General features: G+C 38.6%; 1 protein-coding gene and 1 pseudogene across 8 annotated transcripts in view; one reads left to right on the top strand and one right to left on the bottom strand.

Moving 5' to 3' along the window:
- SZT2 (SZT2 subunit of KICSTOR complex) overlaps positions 1–19,689 on the bottom strand; it is an 84,909-nt gene that overhangs the window by 29,212 nt on the left and 36,008 nt on the right. For 6 of the 8 annotated variants that reach the window (XR_015733072.1, XM_034414840.2, XM_034414841.2 and 3 more), the window contains exons 25-41: positions 15,739–15,867; positions 13,702–13,906; positions 13,280–13,392; positions 12,785–13,010; positions 8,860–9,013; positions 8,670–8,762; positions 8,461–8,542; positions 6,541–6,819; positions 6,200–6,335; positions 6,000–6,116; positions 5,845–5,908; positions 5,461–5,646; positions 3,491–3,772; positions 3,171–3,360; positions 1,866–1,943; positions 1,535–1,673; positions 848–953 (exon numbers count right to left, since the gene is read on the bottom strand). Coding sequence is in view for 7 of the 8 variants with exons in the window: in XM_034414840.2 (XP_034270731.2) it covers positions 848–953; positions 1,535–1,673; positions 1,866–1,943; positions 3,171–3,360; positions 3,491–3,772; positions 5,461–5,646; positions 5,845–5,908; positions 6,000–6,116; positions 6,200–6,335; positions 6,541–6,819; positions 8,461–8,542; positions 8,670–8,762; positions 8,860–9,013; positions 12,785–13,010; positions 13,280–13,392; positions 13,702–13,906; positions 15,739–15,867 (2,579 nt within the window). In the remaining variant the exon portion in view is untranslated. The remainder of the gene's footprint in view (positions 1–847; positions 954–1,534; positions 1,674–1,865; positions 1,944–3,170; positions 3,361–3,490; positions 3,773–5,460; positions 5,647–5,844; positions 5,909–5,999; positions 6,117–6,199; positions 6,336–6,540; positions 6,820–8,460; positions 8,543–8,669; positions 8,763–8,859; positions 9,014–12,784; positions 13,011–13,279; positions 13,393–13,701; positions 13,907–15,738; positions 15,868–19,689) is intronic. The other 2 variants (XM_087889622.1, XM_087889619.1) reach the window with 2 other exon arrangements.
- On the top strand, positions 17,106–18,996 carry LOC148114592 (uncharacterized; annotated as a pseudogene).

Here is a 19,689-nt window from a genome sequence, read left to right as displayed (position 1 = left end):
AGTAGTTTGCACTGTCTTCTTCCTCAATGTATTTTTTTAACCTCTCCATATGTTCTATATTTATTTATTTGATTTATAAGGCTGCCCATTTTACACACTACTCTAGGTAGTTTACAATAAAATACGTAAGATATGTGATATAAAAATAAAATGCATAGTAGCTGGGCATCATCCAAGTAAGTACCACATAGCCAAAAGATGGACTCTATCACATGCTCAGGGTCCCGGGCTCAGGCCAAACCTGTATTCCGATAGAGTCCATTGGGGAGGGTTGGACCCATAGATAACCTGGTCAAAAGTCACAAAGGGACTTAAAGTGACAACTAATATCTAGAATGACACCTGGAGGCCCTCAGGAAGCCAATGCACTCGTGAACCAGTATTGTCACATGCACTAAGTAACTTGTGTCAGTAACTGTCCATGCCAGTGCATTCTGCACTAGGTGAAGTGTCTTCAGTTCCATATAAATTGCACTGCAACAGTCTAATCTTGAGATCACAAGGGCATAAGTGACTATGAGCAGCCCCCCACCAATCCAGGAATATGTACAACAGATGCACAATCTAAGTACACAGTGTCAATAGGGCCATTCCCCCAATGGGATTTGTTCTTGCAGAATCTATCCTGAATTCCCTTTCCTCTACCTGAGAAAAAGCATTAAGGTGATTGGCCTACAATTTCTCAATTTGGTTAGTTTCTAACTGATTTGTGGGACAATTTTTTTAAAAAAGAAGCTTGTAGTTGCATTTTCTTACTCACAAGGAAGCACTATTCCTCCAGGAAACTACAGGATAGCTTGTTATCATTTAAGGAGCAGGCTTTATAGCTTGAATGTGCCATACTTACCTGGTTAACAACACGGCAAATCTCTCCAACCTTCTTTATCATTGCCCGGTGAAGTTGTATGCATTCTCCTTCCTCAATCTGTGTTGCTTTTACTGCATTGTAGCTGCTATAGAGAGGAAAAAGAGAAGTCTCAGAACCTGACTCATGAGGAAACTTTCATTTCCAAGCATAAAGTGCTATTATCTTCCACTTTGGTGTCCTCTAGATGCACTAGACTAGTGTTTCTCAACTTACAGAACTTTCAGAAGTGTGGGCTTCAGCTCCCAGAATTCTCCAGTCAGCAGAACTCCACTAAACTATACTATTTAATTTTCCGGCCCAGTAGAATTATAGGAATTGCAGTCTATCCAAGGTAATATATAGTTGGTACAGATTGGGCAATACACACACAAAGTTTGGGCAACACCCACACACACACCACTTTCTTTCTTTCATTACATCACTGAATGAATATGATAAATGTAAAACAAGGATGAGAGGAAAGCAGCACACTGACAGATGCTTATATTATAATTGATTTTGGGTGTGAAATTCACAGCCAATAAGAGCTGTATCTCCTCTTCTCTTTCCCAATTTGAGCTCCCCAAATCGCGCATTCACAGATCATCCAATTCCATGTCAGAAAAATCACTCAGGGGAATCACTTTCTCATCTCTGCTTAGGGAGCCATGAGAATTAGGATCTTACCGCGTATGGGAATAAACTTCAACCCGATCCTGGTGGATCTTGATGATCAGCCAGAAGTCAGGTATCAGAGGGCACCTGGATTCTAGGTCACTCATCACTGCCTCCTCACCTTCAGAATCACTGCTACCTCCATCATATCCTGGGAAATGAAAATGTATCCTGCTATCTGTGAAGGGTTCAGTCAATTCATCCTAAAAATATCAGAAGGTTCCTGGGGAGTCCAATGGTTCTATGATAGTCCACATCTATGATGTTGTCAGGAAATCCTAGACAGATATTTCCCCAGTTCTCCAAAACTGACTTTCCCCAAAAATACAACCCATCCACTCACCAAGAAGATCAGAATCCATGCTTCCCTGGCTTGACACCAAACTTTGCATTTGACTAAGCTGTTGCTTCCTATAACCACCTGTAAAGAAAAGAGTCAGATGCCCTTAAGAGACTTCTCCCAAGGTGAAAGATTCCGCACATCCTGCCGATAAACTTTGGTTTAAGCATCAAAATTGACAATCTGGCATCAAGCATCAAGAACTGAGCCTGAAAAGAAAAGGATGCAAGCATACTAAAAGTACACAAAGTATTATTTTTAAAAAATCCTGACTGCTGCACAGATTGTGTAATTTCAGAAATTAAGCAAGAGTCACTCTCAGGGTTCCAAGGAACACCCCCAACGAAATAAAGCTCTGAGACCTGAGGTTCCTCAAAGTTCCAATTTTGACTGACGGTCACTTCATACCAAAATTGAAATGCAAGACATGCAGTAGCTTTCTAGAACTGCAGTCTCATGAGCTCAATGGTACTAAAATGATCTTGATTATAAAAAAAATCAATCTTGGAGTAACGCTATGAAGAAAAGCATTTTAACAGACACCTACTGAAGATCACAACTTTTGGTGTAACAGTCAGGGCTAAGGAAAAGATAATGACCTGAATATGGAGTTTTTATAAGCGTGAAATACTACATTTTTGTTCAGAGTAAGCTATATAAAATACTAGGGAGAAATGCAGACATGCAAAGGCAAACGAATGCAAAACATAAAGATGCTAGATCCTCTCTCTCTCACACACACAAAAGTAGATTTGACTTGAAAATTGAATTTCAGTGAATAAAATTTAAAAACAGTTCAAACAAATAAAAGCCTTCCAGATCTGTAATGTTAATTGTCATTCATAAAGTAGTAGATCAAGAATAAAGTCAACTGATAAAGATTTACTATACTTTAAAATCAAAGTAACCCCAAAGTAACATTGATTATAATTAGTTCTATTGAAGCAAGCAGAACAAAAGCAGCCAATTTGGTCTAGTGGTTAAGGCACTAGGCTAGAAAGCAGGAGACCATGAGTTCAAGTCCTGCCTTAGCCATGAAAGTCAACTGGATGACTTTGGGCCAGTCAATTTGTCTCAGCCCACCCCACCCCACAAGGCTGTTGTTGTGAAGAAAATTGTTGTGTTGGATAAGTAAAAATATTATTTGTAAAAATAATAAAGGTAGGTACAAATAAATGAAATAAGTAAAAGAGCAGCTGCAAGAGTTCAGTACTATGACAATTTCAAAAGACTACATTTCATTTTGAAAAAAGCTTAGGAACTCATTTTATATTTCATAATTGTGAATGCTTGGTGACAGTTTCTCACCTTCCTTGCTGGGGAACACAGATTCTGTTAGATTTGGTAGAGATGGTGTAGCTAACGGAGATTGCTCACTGCTCCATTTGTCTGAAAAGGAAGCCTGAGGTTGCGCCTGCGTCAAAGGAGTTTCCTCACCTGGACAACCCTGCTCCAAAATACTGGTCTGGTGATCCACAGATGTTAATTGGGCTGACACCTGCATCATAGAAAAGATGGAAAGTTCTACTGACAAGATAGTCCGGGATGTTTCCTCAACAGTCACCCTTGTGGTCCCATATCAATGACCATTAAATCTCTCATCTGTTTCAATCACGTCTAAAACCTACCTCAACAGGTACTTGGTTACTTATGCCCAGACATTCTCCAGTCTTGTTTTCATTTGCTGGCCATGCCCAGAGACTTTGAGCTTCATCAGGGGGAGTAGAACAGGGTAGGGAGCCTTCTGTTTTGCTGCTGCTGTCACATCTGCCTCCTGTCATAGTGCTCTCGAGAGTAACAGAAGGGCTGGGTCCACTGACTGAGGCATGTAGGCGACTGACGGATGCATAGTAGAAATCACTTCCCTCAGCATTGAGGACATAGCCGGGCAAGGGCATTTTCTGGAACTCCTAGAAGCACCCAAACAAAGAAGAGAGGGGAATCTACTTTGTAGGCCGAAACTAAGTGAAGGAAGGGCATAGTTGGGTGGATGGTTGGGAAACCAATTTTGTCAAACTGCTGGTACTGCCGGTTGCCAAACTGCTGTGGCTATTGAGATTATGGCACAAATAGCAAAATCTCTGGGAATATATTGAGAGAAGTGAGGAGTCACTTCCAGGGATCCAGACAGTTTTGTAGGGCTCATTATGGGAGAAAGTGATGCTGGCAATTTAGAAAGAGTTTGTAGTAAGTTCCAGTTCTTTTCTAGGTGTGTCCATATTCACTAAAGTGACTCTGGGCAGCTAACAAAACCTTGGCAAAACAGGCTTTGTACAGTGCACTGAGGCACTGTTACAACTGCAGTGTTGTCTCTTGATAGAGCACCACTACCCTTGAGAGAGAGCAGGGTATGACAGTCCTCCTGAACTTATTACCACATGACAGATGGAGGTTTTCATTCAGCTGCTTGGTATGACAGTTGCAACCATAAAGTAAAGGACCTTACAAAAGTTGCTTGTGTTTTCAGTATTATTTGTTTATTCTACAATAATGTATTCCATGTGAGGCTATTTCTGAAGACAATTCAGAAGCTACAACTAATTCAGAAGATTAGCTCTTGGTGATTGGCATTCTTTTTCATATATTGGCATGAGAGTACTAGATGGTTGGTTCAGGGCTTGCATTGGCTTGTGGGCATAATTCAAAAAGCTGATTTTAAACTATATGCTACTTGCAGGATTATCTTCTCTAGACAGAGTCAACCTGCCAGACTCCTATATCCCAGGAGAAATTGACAGTCACTCCTCACTTCTCTGAAGTGAAGCAGGGAGCTGAAATTTACAGGTGCAGCTTTTCAGTGGGTATGCTGTTATGGAACAGCATTCCCCTGGAAATCTGTGCTCCATTTTGTTGACTCTTTATAAGTTAATAAAAACAGATCTATTTTACAGATTCTTTGAATGAAGTAATGCCATCAGGTTGTTGTTGTTGTTGTTTGGTTGCAGTTAAGTTTGGGTTTTTGTTTTATTTTTATTACTCAGTAATTTTAATTTTGGCCTGGGATATTTCATTGTATTATTTCTTATAGTTGCAATATGTGCTATTGATTTTTTTTATTGTGAAATGACAACCATGGTCTGGTTTAATATCCAAGGCAGAGATTTACAACTTTTCCAGACCAAAGGCTGCATTTAAAATTTGGCATCCAAATCCGAAATAAGCAGGGCTGGGATAAAAGAAAAAGAAGTCCCTAAATTTGACTTAATTTAATTTATAATTCATTGAAACAAAATACTCCAGCCTCCTATGTATTTGATCTTTATTCTCTTCTCCTGTATACAACTTAATTATTTTCCTGAACACATGCAACTATTATGCATGCCCTGGAAAAGGGAAAGTTTCTTCTAGCAGCAGTCAGCGGGCAGAGAGAAGGAACTGCAGGTGGATTCAAATGCCGCTGCTTGCTTCAGATCTGGATACTGTGCACCATTTGCTGATGAACATTTTGGAGTTTTCTTAGGATCCTAGCTCAGGCTTTTAGGAATTATGTATAATCACAGAGCCTCTTCAATCGTTATTTAGGGATTGTAGACTATAGAAATCACATGAAATCTATCCAAAACACTATGAAAAGGCAAAGGGATAGAATCCTGTTTACCTCACAAAACCTTTCCAGAGAATTCTCAGGTCCAAATACAAATTGCAGAGGGACCACCTCACAATGGCAGCTTGGGCGGCCCTGGGAACTATAGATGTGAGAAGCTGCTTGACTCAAGATGCTAGCAGTAACAGGCTGTGAGTAACGCAATGCTGACACAATCTCATCATCCAGGAGCCAACGGATCTGAGAAAGAAGAGAGGAAAGTCCAGGTCATGGAATGGAATACTCTCCAGTAAGAGACTGTTTCTAGCAACTGCATTCCTACCAAGAATGGTTTGTAGCCAGGCCATGCTCTAATACAGAAGAGCAGAGGAAGGCAGAGGAAGAAGGATAATGCCCAAAGTTTCCAGCTGCCCCAATCCCAAGGGCAGATAGACTCACTTCTGTCATAGTGGCTTCAACAGCTTGCCTGTGCACTGCAGGAAGATTGGAGAGTGCTGGATGCCTTGAAAATAAGATGAGAATGCACATTCTGAACCTAAGAGTCTTCAATTCATACATCCCAGCACAGACATTTGATAGAAAAAGATTAATACCAATCAGTGGAGGAGGATGGCATTCTGTCCAAGGTGTGCATAAGCTCATCATCTGAACGGAAAGAAGAGGGCTGTCCTGGGGAACGGGTGAAGGAGACGCTGCTCTCAGAGGTGTATCTGTGGAAAGAGAGGAAATAACATCTGAACTTTTTTCCAAGGCTTCAAAACTCCCCAACCCTTTGATAATCATGAGTTCCCACCTATTGTGATGTAAATCGTTCACCATTTCGATCTCCAGAGGAACAGTCAAGACAAAAATGTCAAGGGTCACACAAAGGTCAGAAAGGTCAATTGTGTGAAGTGTCTTAGAGCTTTCAAGGCCGCCCAGCACATCTCCTATAGAAAGCAGCAGATATTACTCACAGAGAACCCCCTCTTTATGCTTCTTTGCCAAATGCTCAGGGAGAAGTTGGATCTCAGTCATAAGACTCCATCAATCCACATTTCCTTTGGGAGTTTCTACCTGGCCATATGCAATGTCTCCCATACTAGAGTTCCATCATTCCCACCCCAAACCTTCATTTTGTTCTTTTTTATTCACCTAGGCAGGTGGGCAGCGAGCGAACAGGCATGGAACAGTGCTGGCTGCGTAGCTTCACAGAACAGGTCAAGTGCATAAAGAGGGGAGGCATGTCTTGCTCCAGCAGTTCCTGTTCTGCCAGGGAGTCTCCCAGGACACTGAAGGAGTCATCATCCTGGTTAACAGTATTGGAGTCTGACAAGGAGCCGGCTTCTAAAAATTCTTGGTCCAAGCGCTCCCGATATTCTACCTCCAGTTCTGGGTCACTCTCAGTGCCAATGGCATAGCTGGATGTGTTCCCTATTTAAAAATAAATCATTTATCAATTTCAAGAGAAGTTGTCAAAGTACCAAAAGAGATTTCTTCTATAAAAGTCCTCTTTTAAAAGTGTAGCCTAAACCAGGGGTGGGGAACTGTGGCCCTTTTACAACCTGTGGACTTCAACTCCCAGAATTCCTGAGCCAGCTTGGCTGTCTCAGGAATTCTGGGAGTTGAAGTCCACAAGTTATGAAAGGGCCACAGTTGCCCACCCCCGGCCTAAAAGGATTACCGGTAAATGAACAGTGTATATTAGCAAGATAAATTGGCTTTGGATAAAAAAGGACTAACAACCACGTGTAAAAGTACACAACAGTAATTTGTATCAAAAATATAAAGTTGTAAGTGGATATGAACTAAAATCGTTACAGTGATTGATTAAACAATGGCCCAGCAATGTCTGTATGGTTGGCCAGTCAGTGATTGATAACATGGCAGGTAATTCTGTTACAAATGAGATTAACATGCTTTTGATGAGTCCAGAGAGTTTGTATTTCCCAGTGTAATATAATACAGTACAGTACAGTACAGTGCAGTACAGTACAGTACAGTACAGCTGGTCATATAGGCTATTATTTGTTTCCCTGCAAAACTATCCTCTCTTTACTATTTTGCCCACTTCATATTACATTGGCTCTAGCACAACTTTTAGTTTTCTAATAAACCAACAGATACATGGCCGGATGTGTACAGGACTCTCTATGGAGAGTATGTGTCCCAGAAAATCAGTTATGACTGACATTTGTTCTCTGGACTCATCAAAAGCACCCTTGCAAGTCTATGGATACACACAAATAATTGCTTCAGAGTAACAGGAGCCCTCTTACCTGAGTTCCAACCTTTAAAATAAGGACAGGGAATGGGTTGCTCCCTGGGTGCTGTCATTGGCCATAAGCCATATTCAGCATAGCCAATAGCAGAGAATGATGAGTTCTGCAACCCTATCTGCAAGGCTACAGATTCTCACTATTAATATAAGGTTAGGTTGGGCAATGTTTCTGCTAGAGGTTTCCAAGGTAATTTAGGTGAGTTAAATGAACTAGGAATCTTCCTTTCAGAAACAAATTAGTCTAGGAAAACTGAAACACACAGCTATCTTGACTGACCATATCGTGGCCAAAAGCAAGAAATATAAGTATAGCTGGGGAGACAAAGAAAACAGTCAGGTAGGGAACCGTACTCCTACTGACTCTCTGCCTTCAGTCTTCCAAAGCACTGCTCAGCTAGGATCCTTCTCTCTGCAGCTAATATGCTTACCCAAACAAAAATATGATTCAGCAATGTTGGGTAGTTAGACATTCTCTCGCAGCAATTTTCATTCAATCAAGGGGGTTATGGGAAATCCCATATTTATTTTTGTTTAATTTAGATTCCATCTCTCTTCTGTTAACTCTTCCACAGTTTTTCCCCATAATGACCACACTGTGATGTAACTTGGGCTGTGAGCAGTGACCGATGCAAAATGAGCTTCTGTGACTGAAAGGTACACTTAAGTCTGGCAGCCCCTGCCCTAGTTCACATTTCCACGACTGCAATATTCTTGATCAAATTATCAAAGTACACCAAGCACACCATCTCCAGCTCCAAATCTCACATCAGTGAGTACAGAGTACAGTTTAATACCTTCATCAGTTGCCAGATCATTTTCTGAACTCTCAACGTCTTCACTGCCTTTTCGGTCTTGATGGTCCCGTGAAACCTCTTCCTAAAATTATATTTTTTTTAAAAAAAAATGTCCATGTAACATATCCAAAGTCTTCGTACTGAATTCTTCTTTCAAGTCCTCTCCCAGAATAGGGGATAATGACAAAGTTATAAACCTATGTTCCTACCTCTTTTTTGGTGGAAGGCGGGCAATAGAAATAGTAATGGGGGTTGGATGGCACTGGCTTAAAATATAAGCTGCTAATTTCCAAGAATTTCTCCTGGGTGGAAAAGAAGAAAGCAATAAAAGTAGTGATCTCAACTTTTAAAAAGCTTTAAAATATTACCTCCCTCAAAATGAACCAGCCTTCTGCTTACCTGGATGATCCCTTGTAAGTCAGGTTGCACTTGGCAAGGTTGCTTGCTGTCTAGTAGCGAGAGAGGGAATTCTGAGTCACAGCTCTGGTGGGGCTCTTGGGAAGGACAGGCAGAGCCGTGGGAATCTGCTTCACTGAAATCCTCTGTTTCAACACTATGGCAGGTTTCAGAAGAACAAACCTGGTCACCAGCATGTCTGAATTACCCCTTCTTAAGAACTTTCTCCCAGCATAATTTTTCTTAGTAGTTAGACATAACAGATTGCTTTAAGGGAAACAATTTTGCTGGAAGAGGCACTCATGCTTTGATTAGTTCCTGGTTAGAATTCGGCAATATCTTCTACAACCCCAATACAACCCCATTGTATTGGGGTTGCCCTTCAATACAATGCAGAAGCTCTAATTGGTCCAGAAGCAGGGGTGAAATGCTCCCGGATCGGACCAGATCACCCGATCCGGTAGCGATTTTTCCCTGTGGTTCGGCGATCTGGTAGCAATCGCCACCTGGGTGTCATTACTTCCTGGTTTTAACCAGGAAGTAATGTTTTTTTATCTTCTGCACATGCACAGAAGGTGTGCGCGTGTGGCGCATGTACTTCCGAACCAGTAAGGAAGGTAAGTAGATTTCACCCCTGTCCAGAATGCAGCAGTGTGGGTAGTAATGGGCATAGGTAATGACAGCTGTACAGTGCTATTATTCTGAAATAATAGTAGCAGTATATAAATGCTACTATTTGTATAAACAGTATAAAAATACTCATATTTATTTTAATTTCTTCCCTATTCAGATAAAGAAAGCCACTTTTCTTCACATTTTCAAGATTCCTTCATTATTGACAGTTTCTCTTTCTCTCTAGATATGTGTTTTATTTTTTTCTATTCCTTATTAATTTGTTCTAATTGTCAGTATTTTAATGGTTTCATGATCTATTTGTAATAATTCCCTAAACCAGAACTTTGCTTGTAGTATTCAGAAAACTGTTATCTTAACTGTAGCCCTGAAAATATCATTTATTTATTTGTTTGTTTGTTTGTTTGTCTGTCATATTTCTATGCCGCCCACTCTCCGAGGACTCTGGGCATCTTACACCAAAGGCAGTATACTAAATAGCATATTGCCCCAACAATCTGGGTCCTCATTTTACCCACTTCAGAAGGATGGAAGGCTGAGTCAATCTTGAGCGGGTGAGATCTGATCCGCTGATCTGCTGAACTAGCAGTTAGCTGAAGTAGCTGCAGTACTGCACTCTAACCACTGCGCCACCTCGACTCTTATTATGTGAGCCAGCTGCCTATTCGGTGTCAGAAAAGGAACAATCCAGCCATAATGTTGTAATATTGCTTCTAACTCTATATTCCTTATACTGTATCTCAAATATAGTATCAAATAGGTTGTCATAAATAATAAGAGATTGGGAATCCATAATTAGAAAAAAAATTCTGTACTACAGTTGCATGTGTTGCTCTATTAACTATTAAGATTTAAAGGTAGAACAAGCACATGCTTGTGTTGACACAGCTATCTGTCAGACAAACACATGGTAAATTATTTGCTTACTTTAATACAAACCAAATTGAAATTCAACACTTCTTAATCTTAATTTGGTCCTCATAAAACATAAACAAGCAGATCACATGAAAGTTTAGCACAAGACGTGAACCTTAGAAAGTCCATCCATGCAGGTGTTAATCAAATAAATCAAAGGTATAAAATAATACAGCTAAAATATATATATTCCCATGACCAAAGATATATTTCTAGAATCTTTCTAAAAAGGCTTAGAAAGTTATCATTGGTAATGAAATATGAATTTTAGAAGCTCAATTTACATGAAATCTATTTCTCTGTTTTGTTGATAAAAGGCATGACATCCTGAAATTTCTGATCAGAAATTATAAATGATAGGGGTGCTTCCTTTTATTTCTCATAAAATAAAGTTTTGTCCCAGAAAGTTTGATTTATCCACATCATGTCACACCTATAATCTTCAATCATTTTAAAAACCCACAAATGTGCAGCTTAGGCATGAGTGCTGGATAGGAGACTTTGGGCCAGTCACTCTCTCTCAGCCCAACCTACTGCATAGGGTTGTTGTTGTAGGAAAAGTAGGAGGAGTAAGGAGTATTAAGTATGTCCACCTCCTTGAGTTACAGTACCTATAAGGAATAAAGGTGGGATAAAAATCTAATAAATAAAACTTACTATATTTTTCTAAGATAACTTGAAAACCATCCATATTTGCATGTAACACTAAATCAAAACCTATTTTATGGAGCCTAGAAACCAGTCTGTGCAAAGCCTGGGCTCATGCATTTTCCATATTACAGAACTCAGAGGAGGAATAATCAAACACTTGGTCAAACTCTAGCTTATTAAATAAAAGAACATAACGGTGTTTATTTCTGGCTTGTTTATCAACATGGATTTACAGATCTGCTATAGGGAAATTCACTTCTGCAATATTCCTCTTCTTGGCACAATAAAGAAGAGAAACGTGAAAAGTACATGGATTCTTTGCTCTGCACACAGTGCTAAACCATAGTTAAGGAATGTAGCAATGAAACTATTTTTCCTAATAAAGATTAGGTTTCAATTAAAAAAATAATTATCTTTCACAAAGTTCTGAATAATTTTTACCCTTGGCAATTTGAAAATACAGACTATCTGATTTCCACATAAAAATGTCCAAATTATAAATTAGTATCATTCAAATATTAAAGTAAAAAGCTATGCATACATGTATTTTAATAATTGATGCTATTTCTGTAAGCAATATAGTGCTTTAAAATGCTGTCCTTTGCTAGATTTTGTGTTAAACCCCATATTTCCTCATGACATTAACCTGCCTTGTTAAATTTTTTAGCACGCTAAATTTTCTATAGGCAAAAAGTTACAAAATATGAAGGGTGGAGCATAAGATAAAGTTGCTAAGAGGCATGGAAATGCAAATCTACAGTTTGAACAAAGAAATTACAAAAGTATATAGGATAAACAGTCACTGTGTTATTATAAGTGAAACAAAGAGTCTTCTGGGCCTTTAAGACTAACAAAAAAAAATCACGTTGCTTTCAAACCCTCTTCATTTATAAAAGCTTATGTGATAACACATTTTGTTAGTCTTAGAGTGTCACATGACCCTTTATTGTCCTTGCTACAAAAGACTACATCAACTAACCTTGAAAGCTAGCAAGTCAACCCAATGAATTATACCAACAATCTAATTTAACATTACAAAATGAAGTCATCAGTAATTCTCGAAATTGTTTTCCTGATTATTTCCAAGGTAAGGGCATTTTGGTGCTTTTAGATATTGGATGCACTTTTTTTATTAAATCCAGATTAGTTACATGTTTATATTTATCTCTCAGCTTCTGCATTTCATTTTCGGAACTATGATTTAACAACTGGATTACTTCCTCAGTTTGCAAAAACTAATCCTGTCTTCTACTTCCCAGCTCTTTTTTTCCCATTTCTCTTATACTTTCTTCTGACTTTTGGGTTGCCCAAAGGGAAACAGAAGATAGGATTGTTGATCATTTAAAAAACCCGAGGCAACAGTGCCAAAGCATTATTTAATTTAACCTGAAGTCCCTGTTTATCATGTACTATTGAAAGAGACATATTTATGTTTCTGATTTTATTTTTTTTTTCTTTATTTTGTCATAAGTGATAAAATTCCAGTGAAAAGCCACTCCAAACTTTTTTTAAAAAAAGATAATTTCATTATTATGTGACGATTTGCAAATTCCTCCTATAGTTTCAGTATTGTTATTCATATATATTTTATACCTTCTTTTTCCTTATGTAAATCCTGAAAAGTCACAGAACCAACATGCTAAAAATAATTACCCTGGGTTATAAGTACAAGACTGCAAGCAATTCCTTCTGCTTTTTTTCCCTTCTTTATATCAAATGTTAATTCTACCTGGAAACCGAAGTTAGTACTCCACGTGGTTTGGATGCTTGATTTCCTTCTAGGCTGACAAACAGTTGCTGCTGGTGGCGCTCACAGAAGGAGCGCACATGATTACATAGTGTTAGCAGGAAGCGAGTGATATCAATCTCCTGCAGAAGTTCCTCACAATAATCCATGGCGATTAGCAGATCAGGAGAGCTAATGTTGTGACCCTGCTGAAGACTCCGAAATAGTCCTGTCAAACGAGGAACATAAATATTACATGTCCATGCAAATGTGCCTCTGATAGTTTTTCAACCAAGCAGCAGGAAGGGCAAAGAAGGCATCCCAGGGTTACTGTCTGAGGCTTACTGGGGTATAGATTTGTTATATTAATATAGCAATGTCCAGTCTTTTCAGGTACCCCAGGCCTAGGACAAACATAAGGTGACTTTGTTACATAAAGTGCAACATCCCACTTTTTCCAAGCTCATCATTCCCAAGCAAAGTAATTCTGTCCCTTACCTTTCACATAGCACTGGTGAGAATGTTCCTGTAGCAAAGTGCAGTAACTCACCACTTCCTTGTGCTTGGAATCTAGCCAAGGAGCACTAGTGGGGCGCTCCATAGACTGGCTTCTGGAAAAAAAAGTACCCAATAAGGCTAAGAAATTCATCATCTAAAGGAGGCCCCAAATGTCTATGGAGTGCTTGTGTTGAAGCCAGGACCATTAAAACATGAATGCAACACCTGGAGATACATTGATCTCCAGATGTTGTATTCATGCTTTAATGGTTCTGATTTCAACACAAGCACTCAGTTAACCGTACATAGTTTTATACATGCTTTTCTATCAACTGTTAGGATACTGAGTCCTGATTACATCATCCTTTACCTCAGTCCAAGATCTACCTAGATGTTACTAAATTTCTTGCATGTTTCCTCACCTGAAAAAGATATCCCGTAGAGATTTCTCTGTCCTAGAATTTATCATCTGCTCCCGTAGCACCTCCAAGGAGCAACTGTAGACAAAGACAGGACAGCGAACTCGGCAGTTCTCACTCAGGTCAGGCTGAGATGCTTGGCGGCCGAAGGAGATGCGTCCTTCTTTTTTGGATCCAGCATCTAGATCTCCTATAGTCTGGTCACTTTCTGCAAATTAAACATATCATGGGGATGAAACAATTAAAATACAAATGATTTAAAAACCATTTTAGCAATGATTTAAAATACAAATGAAAAGTGTTCTCACTTAACCTGGATACAACTCACATTGAACCTCAGGCATTCAGAGCAAAATTGCAGTCTTGTATAGTTAATATTAAGGGGTGATGGTCACTTTCTAATTGTGACCTGACATGGCAGCCATGCAATCTCTTTATCCTGCCCAACATTCAACATCTGTTATCCACTGGAAAATACTAGAGAGTAGCAGAGCAGATGCTTTCCAAGCATAAGGCCCTAGGTAAAATCTCTGACTATTCTATTCCAGAATAGTCACTTTGATCACTTCCAGATCAAAGAAGTGATAGAGAAAACGTCTCCCTATGACCACAGAGAGCTACTTCTAGTCAGCCAATAAAGATCTAAACTGACAAATCATTGGAAGTTGCAGAAGCAACTTCTGCTCTTCAAACCATCATATGTAGTGTCAAAGAGAAAGCTGAATCTTTAATTTGTACTTGGTCTGATTGTCAACTAAGCATATGGATGAAAGAAGACTGAAAATGTGCCAGGCGTCGTTTGGTCTCAGGCAGATTTCCTATTCTAAGTTTATTGCTTAATTATACTCATTAGTTAAATAGATGCCAAAATAAGTACTAGTATCTACAATTACCTGGAAGTTAAATTCACCTCCATAACATAACTATTGCTGGTGGTTGCTGTATAGCGCTAGAAAAAAACTACCCCTTGTAGCAGGAAGCACTCTTCATATGCCATGCCTCTTGGGCAACAGTAGAATAGTATGCTAAACTACCACAAAGATTTATTCTGGCTTACTCTGAAAAGGTGACAACAAAGGTCTTTGCTATTAAACCACATGATAAAATCCATAATCGTTCTTGGCCAGAAATATATAGTTTCTATGGCAAATGACCGAGAACTGCAGAGGACCATCAATTCTGTTTCCAGTTCCTCTGAGGAACTGGAAGAAGGCTGATTTGTTGCTGTTTGTCCTACAGGAGGGAAGAAGAGAGAACTCTGAAGACTATTCCTCTTCCCTGAGCTGCTTACAATCTTTTTGGACTGTTGCCTTCTGGCAGAAGATACAGAACAATTAAAACTCGGACCACATATTTTCTGAATAGTTTTTATCCCAGAGCTATAATTGCACTCAACAATGAACTAAAGGGCCACCATCAATGAGCTGTTGGACAGCATTACTTGGTGTGTTGTGTGGATGTTTGGATGGTTTTAGGGGTGGGGAATTGGGGTGGGTGGGAGTGTGTTTGGGGATTGTTATGTATTTTGGACCTGGTCTTGTACAATGTACAATGACAAAGTTATTTATTTATTTATTATTTATAAATGTATACATGCATGTATGACTCAATATATAAGAGAAATAAATAATTGGTCATTTCAGATCAGTAACTGGAAGTTCATGCCTAAATTGGTCTTAGACAAATAAGCCCAAGCATCAACACAGGTCAAAAGTATGATAGCTAGAAATGCTTAATTAAAGCATCTTTCCCTGCTTCAACATGATCTAGTCTAAATTCAGCTTTCCCAAAATGGCACCATGCCCTTGCACTGTCGGATTTTTTTTGCCTTTGATGGTCTACTACTGTTTGTCTCATGGTAGCTAGTGTTTGCATGACTAGATTCCAAGACATGAAGAGCGAGGTTCCAAGCTCATATAAATAGCTGTACTAGTCTCTAGTATATAGTCATGAATGCTTATAATTTAATGTGCTTTCTCCACTCAACATTCCCAAGCCAGCATTTATAGCACAGTTAAACAAGGCAAAGAAGGTTCATACCATCCGCCGGTGTTATGCTGACAGCTGGAAGCAAGGCCATAGGCTTCAGCTCTTGTGCTTCTTGGGGCAATGTAAGGTCTGTCTCTTTTGAGGTTTGGTCTGGCCCAGGAGCCATCAATCTCTGTACATCTGCAAAACAAAATAATTGCTAAGGATTACAATACCAAAATACATCCATGGGATATAACTTGATGTTTTGTCTTTGCCACCAGAAATGGATGAAATGAATGTCAACATTAGGCAGCTAGGAAATGTTAGTCACAAGAAAGTCCCTTTTCCCCATAGGGCTATCAGTGGGAAAGTAGTAACTCTGTGATACTTTTCTGGGCAGGCTTTTAATTGGCATATTATTTAAACTTATAATTGCTTGGCAATTGGTATATATATATGCTTTTCACATATCATTACTCATTTGTTAGGCAGCATAATGGATTCCATTTATATTGTAACTTATATTGCAAGGTATCATATACAAACACATTTTGAGGGTAAATCAAAAGGGCAAGACACTGAACTCGTCTTTAAAAAGCATGAACATTCGGACTTCCGGCACTGACAGATGCTCCTTTTGGATCGTCAGCCCCACGATTTTGTTAAAACCGCTAAGTCAACGCAAATCAGCTGTCTAGCGGTTTGGAAACCTTCCCCTCGGGAGAAGAGAGGAAGGCGAGCAGCCGGACAAAGGTAGAGCTTCCCAAAAGCCCTAGGAGCAATTCTGGGGCTTGGAGGGTGAGAGCTCCCTGGTAGTCCGACTGAACTCCGAATTCTCTGCTTCAAGCAGAACAAGATGCCACGACCACCCCTGCAATCAACATTCAGATTCAAAATAATCTCAAAGCAGGCAGAACAAAAACAGGAGTCCTAGCAACTGCAAGTACTGAACTTTAACTCTGTGTCTATACTTCTTCCTTCTAAGACTTTTAAAAAAGAAAGCAAAAATGGCGCCTGAACTGTAACAGGGCGTGAAAGTAAAAGTTATAGTGAAAGTGATAATTAACATCGTTAGCGCTTCTAAGGCTGTTTAAGATTATTGGATTCTACACCAAAGAAAGAAAGATTTAAAGTGGAAAGACTACCGTTTGGACTTTAAATAAACTATAATACTTACAAAAGATTTAAAAACATTTGGACTTATTGATTTGGTTGCTGTAGGAAGTATAAATTGAAAGCTAAAAATGGCTTCTAAGCAAATAAAATCTGGCTTTAAAAGTGCTGGAGGATCGCCAGCACAACCATCAAAACTACAATCTTTGTCTACTTCAAACCCACAAATATTGACTTTGGAAGTTTTACAGGAATCTCTGCAGGAGGCTTTGAAGCAACAAACTTCTTTTTTAGAGGGGAAAATTAAGGGAGTGTCTGAAGAGATGGCTGAAATTAAAGAAGTCATTCAAACTCAGAATAAGGAAATAAGAGAAGATATAGTAATGGCATTTCAGGGTCTGGCAAAATACATTGAATTGTTGGATGAAAGAGTAGAAGAAATTAATCAGTCTAATCTGAATTTGGAAAATAAAATGGATGAAGTTCAGACCAAGGTGGATAGGGCAGATGATGAAGTGGTGATGCTACAATATAAAGCGATGGAGTTTGCCCTGAGAGTAAGAGGTCTGAGAGAACACAATCGAGAGAACTTGAGAGAGATCTTTGCAGAGGTTTTTGCAAAAATAACTGGGGAGCAACAAGCAGATCTCTCATTGCAAATTGACAAAATATATCGTGTTAATTCCTGGTTTGCTAGACAGAATCAATTGCCAAGAGACATTGTGATTTACTTTACAACGAGGAGGACCTGAAATGAAATTTTACAAGCTTTTTATAAAAATAAACTTCAAATTGCAGGACAAGAGGTTTTAGTGCTGAAAGAAATTCCTCCAAAAATGTTGAGAAGCAGAAAGGAGTTTGCTTTTTTGGTGGATGAACTTAGAAATCGACAGATTCAGTTTAGATGGGACGTTCCAGTTGGACTGGTGGTGAATTATATGGGAGAAATAATTAATACAATTTGGAAGGCAAGAGATTTTTATACTAACGTATTAAAGGCTGGATGCCCACCATTTCCGGAAATGAGGAGAAGAAAAGAAGAGCTGGAAATACAAGGACAGAAGGAAAGTAAACAGCCACAAGCTGCAGGAGAGACTTCGCTTATTGAAGAAGATTTATTGCAATTTTTTGGTACTGATCAACCTTTGGAAGTAGCAGAAAAAAGAGAAGAACCAAAAGATCAAAGGCAGACTCGTGCTGCAGCAAGGCGAAAATAACAAGATTTAAAGATACAGCAAACCCAAATGAAAGCTCAAGAAGCTACAAAAACAGAAGCAGTGGGAGGAGCAAGGCCGAAGAGAAAGGTGCAGGAGGATCTTCAGCTGGCGCTCTTAAAGCTTCAAGGTGCCAAGAATGGTAACTAAATTTTTGACTTGGAATGTCAATGGTTTAAATTCACCACAAAAGAGAAAGAAAATATTTCATTATTTGAAGCAGTTTAAAAACAATGTAATTTGCCTACAAGAAACACATATTAGAGTGACAGATCAAAAATATTTGATAAATTCAAGATTGGGGACACATTTTGTTGCCTCTACACCAGAGAAGAAAAATGGTATAGTTATATATCTAAAGACAGACTTAATAGCCAAATTAATTGAGGCAGATGCTCAAGGAAGATATATTGCAATTGAATTACTAATAGAAGGGAAGAAATCACTTTTAATTGGAGTATATGCTCCTAACCAACAGCAAGAAAAATTTTATAATCTTTTGCATACCAAAATAATACAATGGGATTATAAATCGTGTATATTAATGGGTGATTGGAATGGAGTATTGGATACCCAAAAGGACAAAAAAGGATTGCTTCAAAATATCCACAATCATGCAAGATTGCCCAAATCTTTTTTTGATATAATGGATGATATGGAGCTGAGAGATATCTGGCGGGAACGAAATGTTGAAGAAAAGGATTTTACTTTTTTTTTCTGATAGACATCAATCCTTTTCTAGGATTGATTTTATATTAATCACAAATGATTTCTTTTCTAGAGTAAAGAAGACGAAGATATGTTCAAGAATTTTATCTGATCATAGTCCGGTGTGGATGGAATTAGAGCAGGAAAAGGGAGCTAGAAGGTCTTGGAGGCTAAATGAAAATTTGTTTAGATATGAGGAAAATGTGAAAGAATGTAAAAAACAAATGAAAGAATTTTTTGTTATGAATATGCACAAGGGTACACCTATGAAAATGATTTGGGATGCAAGTAAAGCATATATGAGAGGAACCTTAATACATTTGAATAATAAATACAGACGTAGACAAGAAAAGAAACGGAGGGACTTAGAAGAGGAAATAAAAAAGAAAAAGCAGGCACTTATATTAAATCCAACAGATAAGAAAATAAAGGAAACAATAAATTTGTTGGGAGGGCAGTTTAATATCTTGATGGCAGACCAAGTGGCAACTAATTTACAATATGCTAAACATAACACTTTTTGTAATGCAAATAAACCAGGTAGATGGTTAGCCTACTTGTTAAGGAAAAAACAAAAGTTACGTACTATAGAAAAAATAGAATACAAAGGTAAAGAGGTATATCAACAAAATATGATTAAAAAAGCCTTTTTAGAATTCTATACAAAGTTATATGCTAGTGATACAATTCAAGGCAAAGACATAGACAGATATTTACAGGAGGAGAATATCCCTGTAATTACACCAGAGCAAAGGGAAGGACTGAACCAACCAATAACTTCGGAAGAAATTATTTTAGCAATTAAAAGTTAAAGGGGGGTAAAGCTCCAGGCACAGATGGACTGACAGCTGTTTATTATAAAAATTTGCAGTTAGAAATGGTAGAACCGCTTAAGGAACTATTTTGTAAGATTCAAGACGGAGGAGATGTACCCCCTTCCTGGAGAACAGCTTTTATTTCATTGATTCCAAAGGAGGACCAAGAT

Source organism: Pantherophis guttatus, chromosome 3 (assembly GCF_059756535.1).
Source record: "Pantherophis guttatus breed Tessera chromosome 3, ASM5975653v1, whole genome shotgun sequence".
Taxonomy (NCBI): domain Eukaryota; kingdom Metazoa; phylum Chordata; class Lepidosauria; order Squamata; family Colubridae; genus Pantherophis; species Pantherophis guttatus.
This window is presented reverse-complemented; position numbering and strand designations above follow the sequence as displayed.